The 25,888-nt window shown below is 33.3% G+C and overlaps 1 protein-coding gene across 4 annotated transcripts in view; it reads right to left on the bottom strand.

Annotated features, from left to right (window-relative positions):
- LOC137922610 (homeobox protein abdominal-B-like) overlaps nucleotides 1-25,888 on the bottom strand; it is a 43,333-nt gene that overhangs the window by 3,005 nt on the left and 14,440 nt on the right. For 2 of the 4 annotated variants that reach the window (XM_068765621.1, XM_068765599.1), the window contains exons 2-4: nucleotides 16,715-16,769; nucleotides 9,514-9,560; nucleotides 3,839-4,441 (exon numbers count right to left, since the gene is read on the bottom strand). In XM_068765621.1, the coding sequence (XP_068621722.1) occupies nucleotides 3,839-4,400 (562 nt within the window). In that variant the 5' untranslated portion in view covers nucleotides 4,401-4,441; nucleotides 9,514-9,560; nucleotides 16,715-16,769. Of the gene's footprint in view, nucleotides 1-3,838; nucleotides 4,442-9,513; nucleotides 9,561-16,678; nucleotides 16,770-25,888 lie in introns of all 4 variants that reach the window. The other 2 variants (XM_068765604.1, XM_068765611.1) reach the window with 1 other exon arrangement.

Genomic DNA, 25,888 nt, shown 5'->3' with positions numbered 1-25,888 from the left:
AACCTTGAAACCCGAATCGCTGCAAGAACAGCGGAACATAGAGCTAACTAGCAATTTCTATGCAAAGCTCAGTGAAATAATCGTAGGCCGAGGCGATAGAAGTAACATGCAGCGCGGTTTATGTGCGCGGTCCTTTTGATGAGATCATCGGTAGACTTTGTATGCGGGGTTCGCAACCTTCTCGATATTCGATGCAGCTCGCACGGCTGCACCATTTCCTATTATTCAAAACGGTACGAGCGTTGCGAAATAGATGCCGCTTCGTCTAATGCGCTCGCCGCGAGACAACCGACACTTTGATGTTTTACGAAATGACTCCACGCCTCAGAATAGGTATAGTACATTAGTAAATTAGCATTGTGCCTCTTAAATTATTAATTCAGCCTCTCTCTCTCTCTTTCTCTAATGACCTCTTCGTCTCTTGCATTTTGTGGTATATTAATATTTTATCTGTAATATTATTAGCGTCATCATTTCATCCGATAGGACTGCCTACTGCAAGGCAAAAGCCTCCCCCAAAGATCGCCACGATGACTGGTCATGCGCTACCCGCATCCAGCGACTTCTCGTATCTTTTAGAGACAAATAATAGGTCTACCTAGCGGGTATTACTATAATGGAGATATAAAATCTTGTTTATAGTTAAATTAACATCGACTGCTTTCTTATTTAGAGAACCCATTTGTTATTACTTTTCTGTTATTTATTTATAAACGTCCAATTATAACGTGGCATAATTAAAACGAGGGTTACAGCTACGATTTATTTTTGTGGTAAACACACAAACCCTTCAAATAAAGTATATTTACCCAATTGCGTTTAAATACGGTATAGATTATTAATAATTTATTTAACTCGTAAACGGAAAATATTTAATGATTTTCTATTTTGAATTAATGTAGAATTATAATATCAATAAACAATTGGTAGAAGATAGTTATGGAGGTTTGGGTGACCTTTTCACCTGTTCTGTTCGGACAGCACATTCTTGTTATAGCGCGCACGAAACGATATTCAAGCGAAAGGCACATAAAACTGTCTTGCTGCAACAGTTGAAACGCATTGATTTGCACATCTTTATTTTTTTTATTATTCTACTAATTTTTACTATACCATTTTTTTTTAATTCGTGGAATTAAAATAATTCTTGAATTTTCTGATCTGATATGTATAGTCCATATTGTAACTTAAGGAATATTATTGATCATCAACGTTTTTTTAAAATCTATTTTATTTTTGACTCTGCTTCGCAGTGTTGTGCAGGAAAAGCAATGTTATATTAATAAATGGTAGTAAACATTTATAAAAAAACCACCGAAATTTAAAAAAAAAACGTGAACAAAGGCTGCTACTGAAAATCATTTTTTTTTATCAAAGCTATCACTAAACGTTTGTTTTTTTTTTTAAAAAAAATAGAAAACTAGTTTAAAATTAAAAAGAAACTCAACTAAATTTCTTTATGCAAATTTGTAATGTATTTTTTATTTTTTAACCAAAAACCTAATTATTATCAGCTTTTTTATATAATTTCCATCTCTCAGATAACACTAAAGGATATTTTCATAGTACAAGCGATTGGCGTAAGTTTGCATAAATAATCCTGTCTAACTTCGTAAAAGAAATAATACTTCAAAGTTGAAATGAGTGAGCAATACAAGTTGAGTACACTCTTCTTCAAATGAAATTATTTTAACTGTAGAGAGACGTAGTTCCAACAACATCACTTTATAACAATGGTTTTTAACAATGTTTAAGCATCTCTCTAGAATTTATATAAAAACATCGAGAGATTTTTTAGTACTTGTCAACATTAAAAATGCTGCCAGTGTATGAAATACTTTTATTTACTTTTATAATAGAACAAAATATTGATTTTCGTTTAATATGTACGTGTTTTATAATAAAATCCAGTGTAAATCTATCTTATATAATTAAAAACCTATAAGTATCATTAAAAGTCGTAAAGACAGGCAAAGATGTTAATTATCTAAAGAGGTAGCGATCAGTGGCAGTAAAAGTGCGGTTGTCTTTGCCCATAAAAACCTTTCCGTACACGGGTTTGCGATGTTCTGAAAGAATTTATCCTTCCGAAAGAAAGAGCTTTTCTTGTTACCATTGGATTACGATTCACGATCGAATTAAAATTTGTTTGAACGTTAAATTAAATATTTATTCGTATTCTTGTTTTCAATAATTTTATTTTAAAACTAAGGGCTTGTAATACAAAATCAAAACAAAATGTGTCAACAAAATTAATCATTACAAAAGTGACTGGCAAGAGATAAAAAAGTAATTAAAAAAATAGTTGAAGTATTCTAATCGCGACCATCACCTACACTAATAAATTAAAGCCAAAGTCAATGTCGTCCTGATCCGAACCATAAACACAATAATAATAATGCTGCCAGGTACAAGTTTTTCAACAATTGTTTTCTTTTAATGGGCCATTATATGCGAGTTTTACGCAAAACGATGTCAAGCTACAGCGTCCGACGTTGCAGAAGCGCGATAAACTCATCTTTACGGTGAGGCGGTGATCGAAAGCGACTAGAGGCGCAACTTTATGAATGGAGCGTTTTTATTGCTCTCATATTGAGATGACGGTTGTAGTTTCGTAATTACTACTTACTGGCGCGATTTGGGGAAGGAACCCGTGTTATTGCATGTCTGTGACGTCGCCGCGGTTTACGATATCATAAAAGTGATATACATCTACGAGTGAATCGTATGCACCGAGCTAGCCCCGCGCCTTCCTCTAGCGTTTTTTATCGCCTCATCAGCCTATAATGTGTTTATTGTGGCAATATTTGGTTTATTGCCACTACTGAGAGATCAGTTTATTGTTTCAACGCTCAGGTATCGTGTTTATTTATTAGTTATACATTTTTATTGGCGCTTTATTTTACGTAAACTTTAATTTATTGTCGGTAGTGTAGCGCCGTTTACATTGCCTATAAAACGAGGCTTACGGTTCGCTTTTAAAACATTTGTAGCACGTGTTTCGTTCATTCATCAGATTTATGGTGGGTCTGTGGGAAAATGTTATGATTGGAACGTTGGCTCGTGTCTAAAGGGAAACTTTGGGAGATTACACGCGAAGGTTACTCCGAGGTTTGTTTACATTCCCCAGACGGCCGTTCCGATAATGCTGCGTATTAAAGCTTCCGCAATTTCAGAAAGAAATTTACAATATAACTTTGTCAAAGAAGTTTTGTGACCCTATTTTTTGTTTTTAAAAATTAATTACTATTATTAATTTTTTAGAAAAGTATTTTTTTGCATTATTTTTTTCCAATAAGACGTGTAACATACATACATGAATTTTCAATTGGATATGATTGGTAGAATGTGCGACAAGGAGTTGCTATGAGAAACGAATTCTTTGAACGCCTGTGTGCATCGTATCAGCGATAATGACACCCTCACTAACTCAGAGTGCGAGGAGCGGGCGGTGTGGCTGTGTGCTTCACGCACACTTGTACATCTAACGAAGCTGTGTGCCGCACACTATCGCCATCTAGCGGCTGGCAGCCTACATATAGCGGGTCAAGGTTGATAAACTCGGTAAAATTACTTTAAAAACTTTACAAAACAGTTTTAAAAATTATTACTAAACCAAAATTAAAACAAACAAAACACATCGACAAAAAGCTTCCAAGAACCCGACAATATTCATAAACTAAGGTTATTTGTTTACAAATTTTAAACTGTTATGCTGCACACGTTAGAGTAGCGATAAGTTAAGATTACAAACAGTACTGTTGTAACCGGACGTTGAAAACGTGAGAGCCGGGTTCGGGGAGGCAACAGAATTAAAATACGAATGAGTAATACTGACCGGGTAATGCGCTGGGCGGTGGATACGGCGCGCTGGACACAGCTTCGGGCGCGTAGTTCCGAAGACCATATGCATCGTGCGAGAAACCGGAGGCTTCGGACACCGCTGTGCGCCGCTCTTCACCGCCGACGTAAGGCAGTGGCTGGTCCCCACGAGGAGCTCCATATGGATAGTTCCAACAAGGTTGCGAGAAGCCTTGATGACATCCGCCGTCCGCGTACGGCTTGTATTCACCTCCGCTAGCCGGCCAGAAGGGCAGCGATTTACGCTCGCGTTCAACGGGCAAGTTGTAATACGTGGGCGCAGCCGGGTACTGATGCTCGAACGTGGCCGGGGCGTCCGGAGGATAGCCCCAGGGCTGCTGCGCGTGCCGGATGACGCCGGGCTCCGGGTCGTAACGCTTGGCAGGGATGTGGAGCGGCTGCGGAGGGTTGGAGGCGACGGAAGCCGGCGAGGCGCTGGAGGCGGACGGCGGGGCGGCGGCGGGCGCGGTGGGGGGCGAGCCGCCGGGCGGCGACGCGTGCGCCTCCTCGTAGAGCGCGCCGCCGACGCCGTTCATCATGGTCCACCAGGCCGGGCCGGCGGAGTGGCCGGAGGCGGGCGCTGGCGACGCGGCGTCGCAGGGCGCGCCGAGGCCCCCGACATGGTTGTCAGGGTACAGGGTGGCGGCCGGGCAAGCCACGGGGGAGCGGGAACGTCGCCGGCCGTTCACGCGCGCCGCGGGCACATCGCACCGCGCGCACACGCGTTCCGCACGCAGCAACCGCACATGAAATTCAAGCGAGCCCCGATTTAGCCGGCGATCAGGTTGCTGAACGTGTCCAGGACTTTAACACTGAGAGCAGAAAAATCGCGAAGATAAATAAATTTCAAAGATAGTAAAGTTCGTCACTGGTCGAAATTAGTTCGCGGATGGAGTCTCGCTACGAATACGAAGTGTCGTAAGGTTGGTAAGCGAGGGTCGCACAAGACGCGCGATCGGCGGCGCGGCTGAGCGCGGAGTGGCGGCGCGCGGCGGCGCGGCGGACCGCGGGCGCGCGGCGCGGCGCCATCTAGCGGCGGGCGGCGGGGGGGCGCCGCACACAAGCATGCGTTCACTTTACAGGACTTTCAACTAAAACTCGCTTCACGCTTTTCTTACAGTAGAGCGTTGCCTTCCAATCGTATTTTTTAATTAAAATCCTCATTTAATTTAAAGTCGAATGAAGTTTCCTTTACATTGTTTTAGATTTTCTAATCTAAAATATTAGACAATAACAAAAAAAGCATTATAAAAATAGGAAAATAAAATTGATTAATAGACAAATTTCATTTCAAATACGAGATAAAATTGAATGTAAATACGCTTGTATCGGAGAGTAGAAGGGTTGTATTCTTGTACCGGAGGCGCGGGTGCGTAGTAAAGCGATTAATGGAGGCAAAATAGCCATAAACTGCCGTTTAACCAAACTGCAAGCGTCACTCGACCATCGCCGAGTTGCCACCAATAAAAAACGCGAGACTTTATGACGGCAACTCACTCACGTTTTATTGTGAGTATAAACTTAATTTTATCGTCTGTTAATTTCACCACAAATAATCCTAGGTAATACGCAGATTATATAATTTTATGTCAATGGCAAGGTCGTGGTCTCGTGACATACATTTTATCAATTTTATCAATTTCGTGGATAAATTATATACTACGTAGACTACCTCCTTTATACCCAGCACCGACGACCCCATTGCAACATCTCTAAGAAAGTCCGTGACGCCCCTTTGATTCACTCAACTAGTCAAAGGGAACAATACGAAATACCAATAAATCTACTTACAATATTTCACACCTTTACAACGACATGTTCTGTTTACTCAAGACATGGCTATAAAACGCATCAGGGTAACAAAAGAAAAACACATATAACTCGCTAAGTAATGCTAACATTCGTGTTAACAAGTTGTCTGAAAGCTTTACAACGGGCATTATGTTAATTGAAACCGAATTGTGGAAATAAAATATGCGATCGTTATACAAAAAGCTAATTTCCCACCCTTGGCTGTACAGTTCGAGTAATTATTGAACGACAATGGCTGTAGGAATTTGTAAGCGATAAATTTGCGAGCTGCGGACGTGTTAACGAAATCAATAATGGGGATTAGGTGCTGTGGATTCGCGTCGCGACGATATCGCCTTCTATTTACACAGCAGCCCGTTTGACAAAGAGTTTGTTACTGAAAATATTTCATTAACATTTAATTATTTACTACTACAACGTATTTAATTATTTACTTAACACAGTCTTTTGCCTGGCACAAAAATCAAAGATTTTAAACGCTCAAAAAAAAATTAACGAATTGGAACCTAATTTTAGTGTTCACTTGTATGCTATATAAAAACAACTAAAATCCTTGTTACTTGTATAAAATGTGAAATTAATAATAATTATAAAATAAATATAATTGAAATTAAATTATAAGTTTTTCGATACTTTTTCTTCGATTATATACATAGACCTCTAAATAAATTTAAAGAAGTGTAATGCTGCGTTGACATCAATATTTGCTAAAATTATTGGAATCAAACAGAGTCGTCTATATGACTTGTAAGATTGTTTTTTATTATAATAATGTATTGAAAACAAAATTTTTCTACATGTTTGACTTCCTTAGGAAGATTGACCATAGCTTTTAGCCACGTTGGTCATGAACTGTTGATTCATAAATTAAAAATACGGTATACATGGCCAAGAACTTGAATTACTTTCTTAATAATTATGTGACTGATAACAATACACAGAAATTAATTACAATAATATTTATAATGCTTCTTGGTCGTTTATCGTCATTGTAGGAGGTTGTGAAGCGCCCTTCCAGAAAAGCCTTGGTTGAGTTGCCCTCACAGGTCTCTTTGACCTGCCTTTCTGAGCGCTGTGAGGCCCGTCACCATTGGCACAGACTCTTAACATTGGGTTGGTAATAAGTTATATTTATAATAAAGAAACAAAAAATCATTCGGAGTTTTCAAATATGACCTATGAAATACCTCAAAGCAGTATATTGGGGCTATTGTTGTTATTTGTGCACATTGCACTCCCCGACCCTGCTTCAAATCATTGTGAAATATACTGAGAAAACTCATTGGAACCAGCAGTCTATGATTGTATATGTATGTTCCACTATTAAAGACGTTGTAAAGAATATTTTAAACTAAACTTTAAGATCAAATGCAAATATGTAATTTCAATTGTTATTATTTCAATGTAATAAACGGACTATGCATATACGCTATCGCACCTACTGAGGCATTCAACGTTATATATGTATATAGTTAGGATTTCATAATCTTAATTCACATTTATTTAAACTCTCTTATCATGCAATGAATTTTGGTATCAGTTGTGTTATTGATGATTCCAATTTATTTACTCTTTGTCATACATCAACCGCAGGTTATATCAGGGATCAGATGAAATATTTTTTTTTATAATATGATATTTTTTATGTCGAAAAAGAGAATTTACATGCACAAATGAGTCAACTGTACGTATACCGAATCTAGTTTTATTTGAAACTGCTGCAAATAAGGAAGCCATGGTGCTTTGTGGATAAAGTAACATTATCCCCGATCCTCGCACGGACCGGCAGCGGCGCGGCGGGCGTTGAATGACACAAACAAACACAAGAACAAGTGTGCGCCTGAGCCGGGCCCGTCTATAAATATTTACGTTAGGAAACTCTCCAGGCCAATGGTCGGCCATACAGCGCGCACGTAAATAAAAGTACGCTTTCTTATCTCAGACATATGCGCGCGAGTTGCGCAAACGATAGACGAATAAACTATACATATGTACGCACTGTGCAACAACGAGATCAAGATAAATATTGGCATATACATTATTTGTATGTTTACGTTCATTAGAGCAATTCCCTGTTTACTTCGTGTGGTACATCATTTTGTTTTATATCTATAACGCATACTACAGCCTTTTTTTCTCTTTAAGTTCATTAAGTATATTCTAGTTGATATACAAATGGCTATAAAAATTTTAAGCTGAGTTCCTGATATCGTAATGAGTCTGTAAACAGACGCAAAAAAAAATGAAAAATAATATTTCATTCTACTATATAGGCGCTCATAGTTGTTCTTGAGACTTCAGATCTTAGGTCTTTTATTCTAGAATAATAGATTTTGGTAACAATATTAATTACGGAGCGTATAAAATTAAACAACAAACAACGTTGCTTGGCTTACAGTTGCTTTGAGCGCCAGTGCTGCCGACATAGACAGTCTCTACCAAGAGAAACCCATCATAATCTGAGTCCGGACATGTGCTTGCGATACGAATATTATAATGTAATTTTGATTAGATACAACTTCACTAATCAGAGAGTCCACTGTTTTCATATAACAGTATAAACAATGGCAATCTTTCTTCATAAAGATAAATATTTACCCTAAAATATTATTTCCTTTCTTTAAGCTTCATAAAATTAGTATTTCTTTTTTGGTCTATTGTGTTAAACTATACACTTTTAAATAATCTGTTAAATATCCTGTAATAGGGTGAAGAATCGTTTAAGCGATAATGAAGCCTTTAAATGACTTACTTTACTACAGTATAAAGAATATTGTTAAAGTGAAGACTAAAAAACGGGTCAGAATTCGTTGCACAGATCAAGCCGTGTTTAGGGCCGCTTTAGCATTAAGTTGAAAGTTGCCACTATAGGGGTGCTCAATCTGGTTAGATAGACTAATTTCTCACTGTCTTTCTCTCTGTCTTCTGGCATTCCTACCGTAACATTAAGAAGTGATAACTATAAGTAATATCTAATGGAAAATATCGACATTGCATCGTTGCCTCCAGAAAAACTTCGTGTTGGAAATTTTTATAATGGATCAATAATGCAACTTGCAATCATAAATGTTTTTAATATTATTATCTATTGTCATCTTTTCAGACATAGAACGATCACTGCTTGACATATGGTGCCCACGTAGATATCAGATAGCACCGATTGAAAGCGGCCAGCATCCAACGTGTTTCGACTAGCTTAACAAGTATTATCAAGTTACAATTGCCAGGTTAGAGCGTAAACAACATTATATACACAACAACATTATATACAAACAACAATAACTTTCACCTTTATTAATTATTTAATCTTAACGAAATTGTCTTTGATACAACTTATGTATGTATCTTCTACATGTAAGCCGCTATTCTGTTTTATCTATACGTTTAAATAACCGCTTGAAAATGTACTCGCATCCATTATGAGCCGCGTTGTTTCGAAAATATGTTAATTAAAACAAGGCGCCCTAATTTAAGATTCTTTATTTTTATCATATAAGTGATCGTGCGATAAGCTTTTTTGGGTAAAAATTAAGCTATGCAATACATTAAGTATATATCAAGTATATTATACATATACTTATTAATATATATAATAGAAATTATACAAACATTATCGATGTGAATTCAATTTAATTTACTAGAAGGACAAGATCATTTGTTTACAGATTTCATTAGTGTCAAAACTGATGTGTAATATAATTTAAATTTAAAACATATATATATATATATATATGCAACTAACACACCGGGCAGTGAAGACTGTCAACTAAATGTCCATGTTAATTTTGATTTCTTGTATAACATAAATAAATAATGATAACGAAATTCAATTATATTCACCTTGTCGTAAGCTCGCTAGCGACGTCTGCGTGAACGGGCACGGTAACCTGGAAAATTTGAATATTTAGAAACATATTATATATTAAATATTTCTTTACTTTTTACTTACAATAGGGTGTGTCACGGAATTGTGCTACAAAAAACTAAGAGCTGGAGATTTAAATAATTAGTTTCATATTATTAACTTAACATAATTCTCGTAAATATACTTAAATACTGCCTTTGACAAATACTGCTACAAATTAATCACCAAACTAGCACTGAGCTTTTCCCTGTAATACTCTATCTATAATTCATTTTTGTAATTAATACACATAGCAATCTGTTATTTTCAATGTTCTTCATAAACTTGTTATTGTATTTCCTCTCCTAATTAACTGACATTTTTATATGTAAAGAAATTTACAAGCGTTTTTGTTATTTAAAAATTTTATGAAGCATTTTATAATTCGCAATTAAGATATGTGTATCGAAGTCCAAGATCAGTATTTCCTAGTTTTTATGACCGCAAGATATGATCAAATTTAATACGTACAAGAATTAACTTCGCTAATGAAGAGAGATAGTATTTTTATGACTTTAAGTTTTCTTATTTCAAATGTAGAATGCGAGGGTGGCTTAAACAATATCCCAGCTGTCAAATCACGTGACTAGAGAGTCATTGGAATACAGTTTAAATCATCGCAGCTTGTTATTGCCCATGTACGCTATGCTGAGTTTATTTTGAGCGACAGTCGCTCCTCCCACCGCCATCCCATTGACAAAGGTTCCGCTGTTTTATTCCCTAGCCTTAGTTTGCTTGATAGGAGTATAAATAAATCCTTTCTAAGTCATTCGATACGGCCCATAGTCACGAAGTTTACATAAAATAGGTGATTTGCGCCGAATGCTACGGTTTTTTCCTGCCTTTCATTCGGGGTGTGTTGCGGCCCCACTTATTCTCGAACGCGAAAAAAACATGTTTACAGGCATTTTTTGGTTAACGATCACTGCTCTAGCAAGGACGTGCCGGCGCTCGTAAATATTGTCCTGCATTATGTAGAGATCGCGTAAGACTCGGTGATTAGGTAATCATTAAAAGGTGACTGATAAATAAGCATTGTGTTTATTGTACGATATATTATTACAGAATCTTATGATAGAATTTTAGCGATGAATGTCGTGATATAACGGCAATAATACACTATTCACAATTTTTTTAAAATTTGCAGATGTGTTTGAAAACCCGTTGGTAGTGAATCTTGCTACATGAATAATACATTTGTTGTTTTTTAAATTAATTTTTTTTCTTTAAGCACTTAACTTTGTTCCGTTAGTTACATACATCTAAAATTTTAACATATATTATTATAGTATTAACGATGAAAGGCATTTGGAGCGGAAAGATTAATTATATAGAGTTAAATGCACAACGGATAGATCGAAATGAGTTCACTGAAGTCGGCAAACTTGAGTCGTATCAAACTTAGTCGACGTTCATTTAACTTTATATCCATTCCAAGTTGGAGCGGAGCTCCTATCGGGAATCGTAATCCGGGCGTTTCGTTAACTTTTTTGTTCCTTTTTAGTTCTGTACGAGTAAATAGAACAGTGAAGCGATGGCGCGGGGCACTCGACTCGACATTTTTACGACTCAATCTCAAAGCACAGGCCGCGATCGGAGGATGCCATTTTAATTAGATCTACCCCTACGCATGTAGCACTCACGCTATTATAATATTTAGACACCATAGGAACATTCCTATAGTTCATTTAACAGTGGTTATAAATGCATTTCAATAATGCTGGTGACAGGACAAGTTTGGACGCTTGTAACGTCTACTTGTGTTATCTGTGCCACAAATACTATTGTAAAAGGCCTTCGCTCCCACGGCTGTTTATACAAAATGGTTTACTTTGGAAGTTACTTTTTACAAATGTATTATTTTAACAAGTATGATGATAATTGGCACATATATATTTATAGTTAGTGGTTAAAGTAAAAAAAACATAAATTATTTTATAAATATAGAGAATCACCTCACGTTTCACTCAAAATTGTAGAAGTTGTTAGACGATTTAAATGGTAACATTGCACTCTATTTTAACGGTACTCTTAAAAATCGAATAAGAAATCATTAAGGTTAACTTAACTTCTAAACAATGAATAACTTTGTAGTGCCACGCGCAAAAAAAGCAAGAATCATTTGATCTCAAAACTGGTATCAGTCATATTCAGACCGATATTCAATTAACAATTGTAAAACAAATATATAATCACGGTAGGACATTTTTCACCAATTAATAATATTTTTATTAATTTATTGAAGTAAAAACCATAATATTATATTTTAGATATTTAACAATTACATAACATTACAATAATTATTACGTTTAAAATATATAAAAAAATATAAAAAACATTGAACGTTAGCTTGTATATAGCTGTCATCACGAGGTGTATCCATGTTTATTCGTATCTCAGCAATATTCTGTACACAAGATGGCGTGTGGATCGATCTGTTTACGCGACATAAAGACATATTTACAGTAATTGTGATAGGGAGTGGGAGTAAGTCCGAGAGTTTAATGGTGCGAAAACTGACTGGATCATATCCCAGGCTTTACGACGCGAGAGAAAACGGCCGATTCATTTGCAATTCTAACTGCGATTTACCGACGGTTTGACAGCAATTGTCCGGCTGTATCGCGCTTGGTAAATATCGGGACGGCACTTAACGTCACATTAATTAAAAGCACATACTTATACCGAGAACGTCACTATGAACATTATGTATAGTCGGGCAATTTATATATATATATATATATATACAATTAAAAAAAAAACGTTTACATCGTTATTTTTTCCTAATAAAAATTAATATATATAATTAAATAGCTTTATTTTCTGTTCACAATAATGTCTACATAGTCTACTTGCAAACTATTTCTAATTTTTCGATTTCAATTAGATAACATAAATATCGAACAACGCACGTGGTTCGTTTCATCTTCCCACAAAGGCCTGTTCTAAAGCTTTCTGTTCGGATTTATTTGTCTCTATACCTTATCTATATTCTATACCTTATCCATATCTTCTCATTTTGCTAATCTTCTGTTGCTGGTTTTAGTTCTTCTAGTTTTTCTGAGCTTTTAAGAGACCAAAAATTGAAAATCGTTTATTTTTTATGTGTTATTTTGTATCTTTAGAAGGTCATGGTCTTTTTCGCCATGATGACAAATCGACTTGAGTGAGTTAGTTTTGCTAATGTATTATCTCAAAATATTTTACAACTCCGGGGAACGAGAATACATAAGCGGCCCACACAAGTTAATATGATTAAGCATACAATTTTGTCCCGTAACGACAGGCCATACAGACTAAAATTATACGACTAATTACGGCACAACAGAGGCAACATTTTCCCATACTCCCACTATAAAAGTACTTGTTCAAGTGTGTTCATATCCACACATTGGTCATCGAGCAGCCGGTGGTCTTAATCAATTAGTATTCGATTCATTCCCACAGAACCTGATGTTATCTTCAAGGACATATATTGTGATTCGTCGCTTGGCCCGGAATCGATCGCTACACCGATATAAGGTTCGATTGATGAATTAGAATGTCTGCGACGTTCTTACTTTGCTTTTGCGTGATACAGCTTAATGCAGAGAATAAATTTCCACTACTTTTTCACTGGTTAAGTAAAACTAACTCACTGTTATCAGCTACACCTTACAAGATCGAGTTTGGACATAAGTAATTAAAAGAATTTTGTTTATTAACATAAAATATATTTCTCATTGTTTTCTTATATAAAAATCCTTAGTAAACGGTTACGATTCAACATATTTTTTAAAACTGAACCCATTTTTTAAGTATAAACATTTTATTCAAAATCGCGTTCATTCCAAGTTCAAAACAGAATATAAATTGTAAAGACGAAATGCAGTCTCAATAAAACGCGGGGCGTGTGAGAAATACTTTAGCATTTGAAATACATCCATAATGTACAGCGTCGAGTGATTTCAAGACCGCAGTCAAGATAAAGTCATTATCTAGAAGTACATATATTGTAAAGTTTAGTATTAGCTGCTTTATATTTACTATATGAGACCTAAAACTACAATCAAAGATGAACTGATAAAAATTTTACGTAATTCTTCTAGTAACTATATTAACTACATTTAGTCGTGTAATTTTTTTAATGTTTTTTCAGAATTGCTTAACACTCCACATCTGTTCAAAGTGTTTTTGTTGTTATTTACTCTCCGAGACAGACTGTGCCTAGTGTTTTATAAAGCATTCAGATTTATTGTAATTCTGTTAATAAGAAAATTATAATAAGTATACTAGTTTATTAAATAGCCTTGATTATCGATATTATAATAAATATATGTAACAGACCAACTGTACAGTAATATGTAAAACCAATAGTGGATTGATCAATTCCCAGGATACAATTTTATATAATTCATATTGTATGCCTTATTTACATAGGAGTGCCTCTGATCATAAACAAAGTTTCCAGAGAACGAGCAGCAGCGCCTTCGGCATACCATAATACTGCACTGCTATCGCCAACCCGGCTACCAAGCGTGGCAACTATGGTATATCCCCTCGTAGATATCTTCGGAGGACGTCTATGCGCTGAAACAACGTCGACGGCGAGACAGACCGTATTTTCGTCATAGAATCATGTCATGTTTCTATGACATCATTTCAATTATTGTATAGTACAATAAGCCAGTACATATACTCTACCATTTTGTTGTGCTTTGCTCAATATAAGTTTTTTTTTCAAAACAAGGTATTCATTTGCAATAAAGTATGATAATATTTTTCTCGCGACTCCGAGCTTAACCAAATTTTGTGACTTTGTTTTATTTTGCTATCAACCCAAATTACAATCATTATATTAAAATGTCACAGTTAACATAATAATCACAACAATGTTGCCGCCCATTTTTTACATTAATATTATAATTCGCCTTTCAATAAATTAAGACATTGAATTAATGAGACGGGTCGGCGAATACAAATGTCTAGTCGGACATTTTATATTAATATTTCATTTAATTTTTAAATTTGGAAATTCTAAATTATTGATATTTTAAATAACAACTACAAAACTTTAACTAATCCGGATAAATGATAATTTTAGCCGACGAATAAAAATAAAAAATTATAAATAAATTTCTACAGCAATATGCAACTAACTTTTAAACCGTGATCGTACGAAGAACCTTCGATTGAATTTTACGCAGTTGATATTTCTGGGTTTTGTCAGCATGCCAGATACACGGTAGGTTTGTATTTTCATATTCACAAAATAAACTATGAATAGTTTGATTTAGAACGAAATACGTTCATTGCTAACAAAAGATATAAGAAACTGCATAGTTAAATTACAAGCCATTTGTAGGCTTTTTCTCTCTCTTTCTCTTTTTTTAATTTTTCGCGTAGGAATTATTTGCCAGTTGTACTACAATGTCTGATAATTATAGCAAAGCGCAATTTAGTACAAACTAATCTAAGATATTTAACTAAGTCAATTGAAAAAGGGTACATTTTGTCCAAAAAAACAATGGCTTTAGAATTAACAAATAACTTCTTGCGTAAAAGCTTTTTAAATTTGACTGCTATACATTAAAATTAAATATTGTTTACTATCGTCAGATCATCATATCAGAACCTACAGACTTTGTAGCGCCAGGATTTATCGGCCTGTTGCATTCCAATAGAAAAATATATAACATATTTTAGAGTAATCACTTTATTATTATTATTATTATTGGTGATTGGGAAGAGGTATCAAAGTCCCTTTAAAAGCATTTACACCTATAACAAATCAGCCTGTATGCAGGCATTTAAGGTATACTAGGTAAAGTAGTAAAAATGTGTAAGGTACCTAACTACTCCAGTTTTATCCAGTATCATGTATCTCGCTTTAATGCAAAAAAATTTTTCGGTCTGTCTTATGACGAGTTTTTGTGAGAACAACGCACCGCATATACGACACTAACAGAAATTTGTGAGTTATAAAAAAAAAGTTTATATTTAGTTTAACGTTCGCTCTTGTAAAACAAGAAATTTTAAATGTTCCTCCGCATATCACGGTGGAATTTTTAGTTAGGTACATGTTTATGCAGAAGCCGGGCAAAAGGTCCTTTGCAGAAATTTCGTTCCGGAACATAATGTAAATTAAGCCTAAAGGTATTTTTTTTAATTTAACTTGTTGTCTCTTTCTTACCTATGTATATAGATTGTTAATTAGTTAAAGATGTAAAAGGGTTAATAAATAGCTGTCAAATATTATTTGCTGTTAATTAATATATGGTACAAAATATATATAAAAATCAATGGTTCTGATAATATAACAACATAATAATAACAGCAAAAATATTTACAAATTTCGGATTACTATATATTAAAACAAATTATTGTTTAATATCTGTCCCTGCAGACTTAGGACTGCCTAAAATTAATGGCGTGCCGCATTCCGGTAGAAAAAATAAACTAACGAGTGTATTTTAAAGTGACTTTATACGGCGTATTTGTATGTTGTGTAAAACTTTTAAAGCTTTTTGCTGACTCATCGCGGCATCTTTGGACCTATTAGGTCTAGACACTTGAAATTTGTAAGAAAATTTTTTCTCATTAAGTAAATGTCGATTAACATTACGAAATTCCATATGCAAGTTGCTTTCATTAAGTTCGCGAAACAAGTGTAGGATAGCTAATTAAATATGCATATTATTTTCTAAATTACCGTTTATAAAAGTTATATTATCGTACAAGTTAAATTTCTATTTACAATTATGTATTCTACATATTAAATATTTGCTTCTTAATGTAAATCTAATAATAACACAGCTTAAAAATTAAAATCAGACTATCCTTACTATCTTTTTAATATAATCATAACACCAACCAATAAGCAACATGCATTCGTCAATAAAAATTACAATAAATTTGTATTTATTTTTTAATTTACACATAAACCTTTTGGCTGTTAAAACGTTAATGACGATGTATTAAATAAGAAAACCTATTAAATGCTAATTAAAAAAGATGCCGGTGCGTTATTACAATCAATAGGCGAAAGCGTCAATTGAAGCAAGGGAGGCGGGTAAAGAAAAATGCGCTTTGAGGCAAAACAATAAAGTTTAAAATTCAAACCTTAGTATCATGTTCTGTGTGGCGTCGCCGCCTCACCTGTTAGTAAGGTCGACCGCGTGGGTGTCGCGCCCGAGCCTCACTCGCAACACACCTGCACATAACAGAAATAAAATATTGCATGTTTATCTATAATAACAGTGTATTCATGTTCGTTTTTATATAATATACTAGTACCAGGTATAGCAAAAATTAGAAATAAGCGTTTCACGTAGACCCTTGACATCTCTTCAGAACGGTATAATTCAATAGCATACATTAGTCGTCAATCAAATTGTACTGTTTTAACATAAATATTATATATTGTAAGTATTTTATATGTTAAAAGATTAAAAACAATGCGGTGCTGATAATAATGACAATTACAAAAACAACGAGGTCTAAATTGGTAAAAACTATATTTCAATATACTCTATAAGGTGGTTAATTAATATCATGAAATTTTTTACCGTAAATATTTTACCGTAAGTGATTATTTTTTTTTAAATATAATAATACCCCATAATAAAAGTATATTTATATACATGTATATATAATGAAGCAATATAAATTAAAAAAAAATAAGAAATAACTGTTCTAAATTGATTCTTAATAATCAAAACATACCGCTATTGTCTCATCAATACATTTAATGAACATCAATGAATTAACATACTATTCTAAACTATACTCGTATATTATTATAGTGCTGTCTCTCACACTGGTTCTCGTTGGCAAGCTTACAGTCCAGCCAGACCTTGCTTGAGATTTCTCTACAAAGCGCGCTAAACATTTCCGCTGTGACATTAAGGTAAGGCTCTGGGCTACCACGGATCGGATGACAAATAAATGATAATAACGAAGACATTTTTAGCCTCCGGTAGATACAAAGTTTTCGTATCTTCATTAAAAATTACAATTTGATATACTATGTTACCTACGTACGTTAATATTTTCTAGTGAATATTTTTGAAGAAATTAAGTAAAGTTTTTTTTTTTTTGTATTTTTAGTACATCTATTATATAAATATATAAGTAATCAATATTGAGAAATTAATGTGGTGGGCAAATAAATTTGTCGGAGTTTAATAAGGCCGACCACTAACATAATTTTTTTTGCAAGCCTTTTCAAAGGTTTGCAATTACAATTGTTACACAAAGAGAAAGTACGGATTTTTAATTATTTATTTATTGTGAATAACGTTAGACATGTTTTCGATTAAGTAATAAGTACGATCAGCATAATCTGTTAACAGTTTTGAATTTCTAATAAACAAAAACAATGTGTAATAAATCAGTTTTCTAGAACTTTTGATTTTTTAAATAATAAATAGCTTTATATTATTAAGCTTTTACATATTTTCGTAAAACAATGCAAAGATTAATATTATTGCGCTATGGATTTTTTTTATTTTTTCATAGTTTATACTTATACAAGTACAATGTAAAACTTGAATAAAAAAGAGCAGTAGCAATCTCGTTCGGACATACATTGTCGTCAATGTCAAAGTAAGCATTGTGACATTTTTATAATTATTACCATAGTAAATTAGATCCATATACACTCACTGAATGTTAAAGACTTTTCAAACAATCGCACACTACATAAGCCTCTGTTTCATTCAATCGAACAACGTCCCCACGTATTAATGTTTCGTTTTCAAGTACATAACACAACAATGTAAGGTTTAATAATAAACTCTTTGTTTTGTTACACCGTGCGTAAAAAATGAAAAAGTCTCATAATCGTTTCTTATATTATGAAAGGCCGTACGGTTAATTTACGTAACAGTTGTAATAAAATATCGTTTGAAACGCCCACGACTCGTGGTTTTGGTTGTCGTGTTATAAAAGTATAACACGAGACATGACGACTACGAATAAATAAGTCGTCGGCGTAAATTTGTCGTCGTTCTAATTAGATTCTTTTAACATCGATATTAAATTGTAAGTATTCTTATTTGTTAAAAGATTAAAGAGGATGCCGTGGTGATAATAATAAGTGGAGTAAAAATAAAGAGTCACAATTGCTTCTAAAGTAAAGTTTGTGAAATTGAGTCTATTCAATACGTATCATTGAGTATTATAATATTTTCATAGCACTTTTTAATATATTCTCGATGTATTTCACCTTAAATAGTAGCATTTTTGGTGATTTTGGATGATGTATTTTTTGAAGAGGAAGAGTTAATATTTATAGAGATCGAAAACAATTCCAATAGTATTATTTCATACACAGTGTGTAGATTTATTTGCTGCCAGTCCTTCTAATGCCTCCATTAGCGACGGAGTACGATAGCAAACCCTCCGACTGAGAAAGCTCTAGAAATCTCTGCAATAAATGCCCGCAAGCGCTAAATTTATTTTTATCGTTTGTACCACTTAAGGAATAAGATTGAAAAACGCTCCCAATATTTCCCCGTAATTTGTCTGCGTATTTTTTTCTTACGGGGCAATAAAATATTTACGGGGTTCGGATGAATACAGGAGTGGATTTGTGAACGCCCTTGTTTTTCCACTTCGACAAATTAATTCATTTCTCTTGTTGAAATTATATCTTTTGATATACATTATTCATTGTTTTGTTACATGAGAACATTGCTATATATACTTCCGATAATAAATCAACTTACGAGGCCACTAAAAATTTTAGAAATACATATCTTTATCTACTTGCACTGTATAACATGGCAGAATATGCATATAACATTCAATAAAAAATATTACAATATTTAAAAAAATACGTATTTTACCAGTAGTGATAAAAACTGCATTGTGTAAAGGTTTATAAGGTTGGTTATATAACTTACTTGCAGTTAGTGAATATACTGTATATACTACAGAAAAACCAATGGCTTCAAAAGTAATAAATATACAAAGAAAAAGCGTGCCAAAATTCCAATGGCTATATGTTAAAATTATTTTTGTTAACTGCCTGTCCCTGCGGACTTTGAACTTTAAAAATTATAAGGCATTCGTATTCCAATAGTAAAAATTAACTATTGTAAGAAATTTCATAGTGATAACTTTATACGCGTTGATTAAGATTTGTTTTAAAAGCTTTAGAACTTTTTTGTATAAATATGCATTCGCCCCTTCGGAGCTTTTACACTTATAATCCCTGTACAAATGTCGTCAAGGTTAGAGTTCGTTCATGTACCTACACATAAAACGTTTTAAATTTTAACTGGTAAATAAAAACTTGATGCAAAAATCTGCACGTTCGTTGTACTTTTGTTTCACAGAAATGCATATCTTGAATCTCGTTGCGGCGATCAGTCGTTACCTTACATATGCAACGATGCACTGCGCGATAGGAGATGTAGTGTGGTGCATAAATTCATGTCCCAACATAACAAACAAAAAAAATTAATAAAGTTATATAAATAAACATAAATATCAAACTTTACTGTACACGTTCTTCATTAAACTAAAATTACGATTTTTTTGGATTGTTAGGCTTTAGTTTCCGGATTGTTAATGAGTGTCCACTGCATAGCATAGGCCACTCAGAAAGATAGCCACGATCATCGCTCTTGCGCTGCCCGCTTATAGCGACTGTATATTGCACATCTACTTTAATTTTTTAAATAACCTAAAACGTCCTCTACATATATTTTAGAGCTATATAATAGAGCTATTTAAGAAGCTGTTTCCTCATATATTAATGCGATATAACGATTAAAAGAAGTATAAAGATGCCGGAGATTAATAACATTTAATTATTAATACGAAAGGTCCCAGCGGGAAACGAAAAGTAAACAAGCCTTACAAAATAGTGAGATGATATTTGGAAAGTTGCAGGAAGAGGAACTGGTTTAACAAGGCAACTTAGGAACACGTGAAATAAACTGGAAAAATAATCACCCAATAAGACAGAAAAAATTACCTGACAATACCAATTAAGTGTCTAATACAAAGAATATTATAAAATTTCCATTTTCCTTTTGATAATTTTAATAATTGAAAAAATATATCAGTAACTATAAACGTCAAATATTTAGCTCATTTCAAAACCAATTTATTTTTTCTAGGACTCTTCACCAATGATCAATTTTATTGCAGAAATACTAAATATTTTTATTATTACACTAACGCCGCTGTATTCCCGTAGCAGTGGCCATAACTGCGTAGGTAGTAACCCCAAATACCCTACATGTGCATGCAACTGCACCGTGCCAACGTTTATGGACCTGAATTTCATATTTAGGGGGGGCGGAGATGAATGCATCTCTTTGTTTCGCTCAGTATATGCCCTGTTTTATTGCGGTCGCTATGTAACAGTGACGTGATATACTTAAAATTCACTAAAAACGTGTGTCTTTTTTAGTAACATCACAATTATACAAATACAGTGCCCCCCAAAGAATTACTGTTGTAATTACTTGAACAACGAGATGTACTTATCTCATTTATTTAAGTAATGAGAGAAGTAATCACATATAAATGCAAGATAAACAATACTATAGTTATGTTATCGTGCAATTAATAATTATATATTTACAAATATGTATTCTAAACATATCAGTTTAATACAGTTACAATAGTATTATGCCTCGAATTAACGCTTTAATATTCTAAGCATATACTTAATAAATATGCAATATGAATGGGACGTTTTTGATTACAAAATTTTATAGAAATCTTAATGTAAATTTACCCAAACAAGAAGTTCACAGAATTATATTTAAAACCGCACTGTTATTTGGGTTATTTCTATCACTCACCATCATGTAAATACCCTGCTTATCCTATAAATTTCAAGTATAAAAAACTGGTTTTCATGTTAACCCGGATTAAAATTATTTAAATCAATTACAATTGATATATTCATGTAGTTGATTTAAAGCTTATTCAAACTATCCCATTAAAACAATTTCGTTATAATTATAAAATATTTTTTTCGTTTTATTAATATGTGACTTTTTTTAATTATACACTGCTAATTTAAACAAAATAAAATGTTATATCTTTTTATATATAATGATAAATAAAAAGTCTTAATTTAAATACTAAGTGCTTAGTATCTCTCAGCAATTTGCGACCGGAAATTAAATTTAAGATGATTATCAGAGATCATTTAAAATAATATTTACGCAATACGATGCTTGAATGCAATATCAAGCCCAATTTATAAAATCGAAATGTCATTTGAATTTGGAACGCAAACGTTATAAGAATCGTTTTTAATCTTTTCGAGTTGTAAAATTCTTGATACAGAATTGGATGTCGTAAGTGCGATTCGGTTACATTGGAATTGGTTGCTGCAAAAATATTGCAATATGAGATAAGCGAGGAAATGGAGGGTACATGCGACCGCCCGCAATGATTCGACATAATCCGCGGCGACATATGTCGAGAGACGTCTTTACTGGACTTTATTAAACGAGGTATATACAGGACGATATAGGGAGAGCGTTACTCACTGTGGGCGTCCACGTCACGCCGGTCTAACGAGAACCATATTTTATTGCTTTATTTAGCTGATTGTCTAAATTGTTATACGTTGCAAATATATAACACATATAAACTTTCATGTATGACATCAGTGAATGTCGGTAAACCGCATATAAATTTAATAACATCATTTATGTTCTAATGTTTTAAAAATGGTATGATAAGTGTCTTAGCTGCACCGGCTGTGGAAGGATCCATTGTTTTCGATAGCGACGTGTTTACACTACAAAACAACCTTTCTTAGTAAAGCGTTGGCGTAACATACAACCGGACATACATAAACACATATGTATATAATTATACAACAGTAGATAGAAGAGGATTTAAAATTAAATTTATAATTGATTAAATTATTGAACTAAAGCTATTTTCGATTCGTAAAGATATAAAGTCAATCTGTCAACTGTTTGTGACAATCTGATATAAACTTATAGTACTAAATTTGAAATATTCGCAAATGCTAACAATCGCGTGTTTAGGCGAGCATGGAGGAAACATCTTGATGTTTAGGTAAAATAAATACGTTTCTGGCGTCTTTAGGTAGGTTGTGAATAAATATTTATGTAAATGTAGGCAGGTAGCATTGCGTTACATCTGGCCTGAAAATAATTTTAGCCGCGCACCTAATTCTGGTACATTTGCGATGAGCTTAACAAGAACGGGCGAGCGGGGCTTTTCATCTTTGAAGCGCAACATTTACATTTTCGTCTCATTTATTTGCTATTTCGAGCCAAGGAGCCCTCCCGCTGCCCTCATACCCCTCCTCAGCCCTCCCTACAATGAATAAGTCTCGGCGTGCGTCAGACGAAAGTAAAACGAAATTGGGAAGAAACGCTCTATAAAGTCTAATTAGTTAGAAGTGAATGCACAAATATAAAGAAAAAATATAGGAAGAAGGTACGCAACAATCCCCGAATTTATATTTCTTTTTCATATCAGTAAAGTATTCAGGAGGCATGTTCAATAATAAAAAGCGAACATCCTTTTAAATAAAAATAAATTTTTGTAGTATAAATAAATGTGAATCAAATTAAAGAAAACGTTTAGTTAGTGGTTTAAGTAAAAGAGGAAGCCGGATGGCGCATGATCAGAATGTAATCCCACTATTCAGGCTTTTATTAAGATATTTACGAAGAAATGGCACCGTGTTGTTATTCAACGGTCGTGTCATATAAAAATAACGCGTCCCTTAACGCGAACCTTTTGTCTCGGAGCGGTGGCCGCTTTCCTAATAGAAATAATTTCGTCGCCACCCCCTTGGTTGTAATTCGCGGCTCGTCTTTGACAGGACGGAACCGTTTTTCATGAATGTGCTGGGAATCATCTTATCAGACACATTTTATGGCCCCTTTTATTAGGTAGCGCTAGAGCTATATTTAAATAAATCTTCATTTTATTCACAAAGCACAACTATGTACAAATTAATAAAAATTCCATACAGATGCCAAAACACACCATCAATTTATTGTGATAATCTTTTTATACTAGATTAGACCGTTTAGTTTTGACAACTGTAGGTATAGGCTATTAAAATTATGTGTACGTAAATGATTGATCGTTTGTATAATAAACTCGTATATTTTCAAAAAGTTCTGTTTAACAATTTTCTACCAATTATATTTATTTATAGCTTATAAAGAGGTTAGAACATTTTTGAAGTTTGTTATTGTATTATATCACCCCTTACCATAGTTTCTATATCTATAATTTTATAGAAATGTTTATTTTATTATTCTTGTAATATTTCGAGTAACAAAATAATTCAAAATTTAAATTCAGAAATCCCTTACCCGTCTGATACGAGCAAAACTGATTCCACAAATAACTCCAATAAGCGAGAGGGTTACCTTGATATATTTTTACTGTACGCACTCATCTCGGGCCAGATTTTTCTGATAGAAAAACGAGCGAACCCAGAACCGCCCCCGAATATAAATCGCCTTGTTATATTTTCCGGTACATTTGGATTCATGAACTTTGTGAGCCCTGACGACATGCTTCCTCAGAAATACTTATATAGGATCTTTTATACTATGTTATTACGTATGAAGCGTGTAATAACGTACCTACAATATTAAATTAAAGGAAATTATAATACAATAATACGAAACACTACATTGATTTATTTAAATTAATACAATTATAAATAATCATCATATTTATATTATATATAAGGTAAACTTATTTAATATACAGGGTAATTGGTTGCAAGTGTAAAAGTTTTAAAACGGTAAATGTCTAATTTGTCACTAAAAATATTTAAAGCTTTTACAACTATTTCCAATCATCCTGTATAGAGTGATCACATCTATAATATCACATCTGTAATATTATTTTTTTTTCTGTAAAATGCGATTAACCACTTCCTTCTAGCAGTATAAAGTCTACAGACACCGATAGTATAAAATAATTAATTAATATTACTACGTCGTCATAAATTTATTTGTTATTTCTGATTTTTGTGTAGCGTTTAACATAAAGTAAATGTGTCCCTTTAAAGCTTTTACATCTATAATCAATTGCCCTCTGAGATAAATGAAATTACACAAGTTTCAGAAATAGATAATTGAAATAGGTTTAAAGACATATATTTCTCAATAATACATTACAGGTTTTCCAAAAAGATTGCAACTTCGGAAATTTTACTTGAATATTAATGGAAATTTTTGAAACAATGAAGCGAATGCAATGAATTGTAAAGCTCTTTAAAATTGCATTTATATCACAACGAATAACATACTTATTTTGTTAAAATTTTCATCCGAGCACCTAATATGCAATTTAACGATCTTCGCCCCTCCGTCAGAGATATTACAAAGAGCTTCCATAGAAGACATCTTTGTGATTATAATGTAAATAAATGTTAATTTTTACATAAACATGCAAATGTTAGAAAGCAGCTCACTTAGCAGATAATAAAATGACTATAATAAAAAATATTGAAGCTTTGCTTAGCTTCAATAATGGAGACATAATAGTGTGTTTCAATTTGCAACCATATTCCAATCTAAACTATATATTTTATAGATAACCTTCTTAATTGTGTCTATTTATATTATGCAAATGAAATATTTAAAAGCGTTAATATAAAAATCCATTTAGTTGTCCATTTAAATACTAAAATATTTCTATTTAGGGGCGGGTTGATAAAGAAATTCCTTATTTACGTGACTTAATATAACTTGTGAGCAAGGCTATTTGCATAGGCATGATAGGCTCAGTTGCTAGCAGATAGCTAACATTTAATAGAAAACAATCTTTATTACTTATTGTATTTATTGTTATATTGAATTTCTAGTCAGCTGCTAAATAAACCACATGCTTTTGATAATTGAACAACACTTCACAGGCTTCTCTTTGAAATATTGATACGTATTATAACAAAAGTAATAGACAAGCGTTTTTCTTTAACTTAAAAATTATTTTGACTTATTAAGTTATTTGTAGGAATAGGGTACGTAAGTAAAGCTTAATCTGTTAAAAACGAGAAAAATCTATTAAAATATATCATTTTTTAGTATCTGCTATTAAGGATTAGCAGTTACTACTGCTATAATAATAAGATAAATATATTGAAAATTAATTGCAAGTTAAATAAAGTATTCTAAATAAAAATATTTTTTTTTATATAAATCTTATCCCAAATGTGTTATATTGTAAGAAAAAATTAAGCACAAATAACATTTTTAATGTATTAAAGGAAAAAAAGAAGTACTATTTGGTTAGAACCAGAAAAAAATATCGGGAATTCAATAACTTGTTTACTTCAAAACAACC

Source organism: Battus philenor, unplaced genomic scaffold (genome assembly GCF_028537555.1).
Source record: "Battus philenor isolate CCGP_79_NKW_IND1 unplaced genomic scaffold, ilBatPhil1.0.hap1 SCAF_10, whole genome shotgun sequence".
Classification (NCBI taxonomy): domain Eukaryota; kingdom Metazoa; phylum Arthropoda; class Insecta; order Lepidoptera; family Papilionidae; genus Battus; species Battus philenor.
Note: the sequence above shows the minus strand (reverse complement) of the source record. Positions and strands in the feature narration are given on the sequence as shown.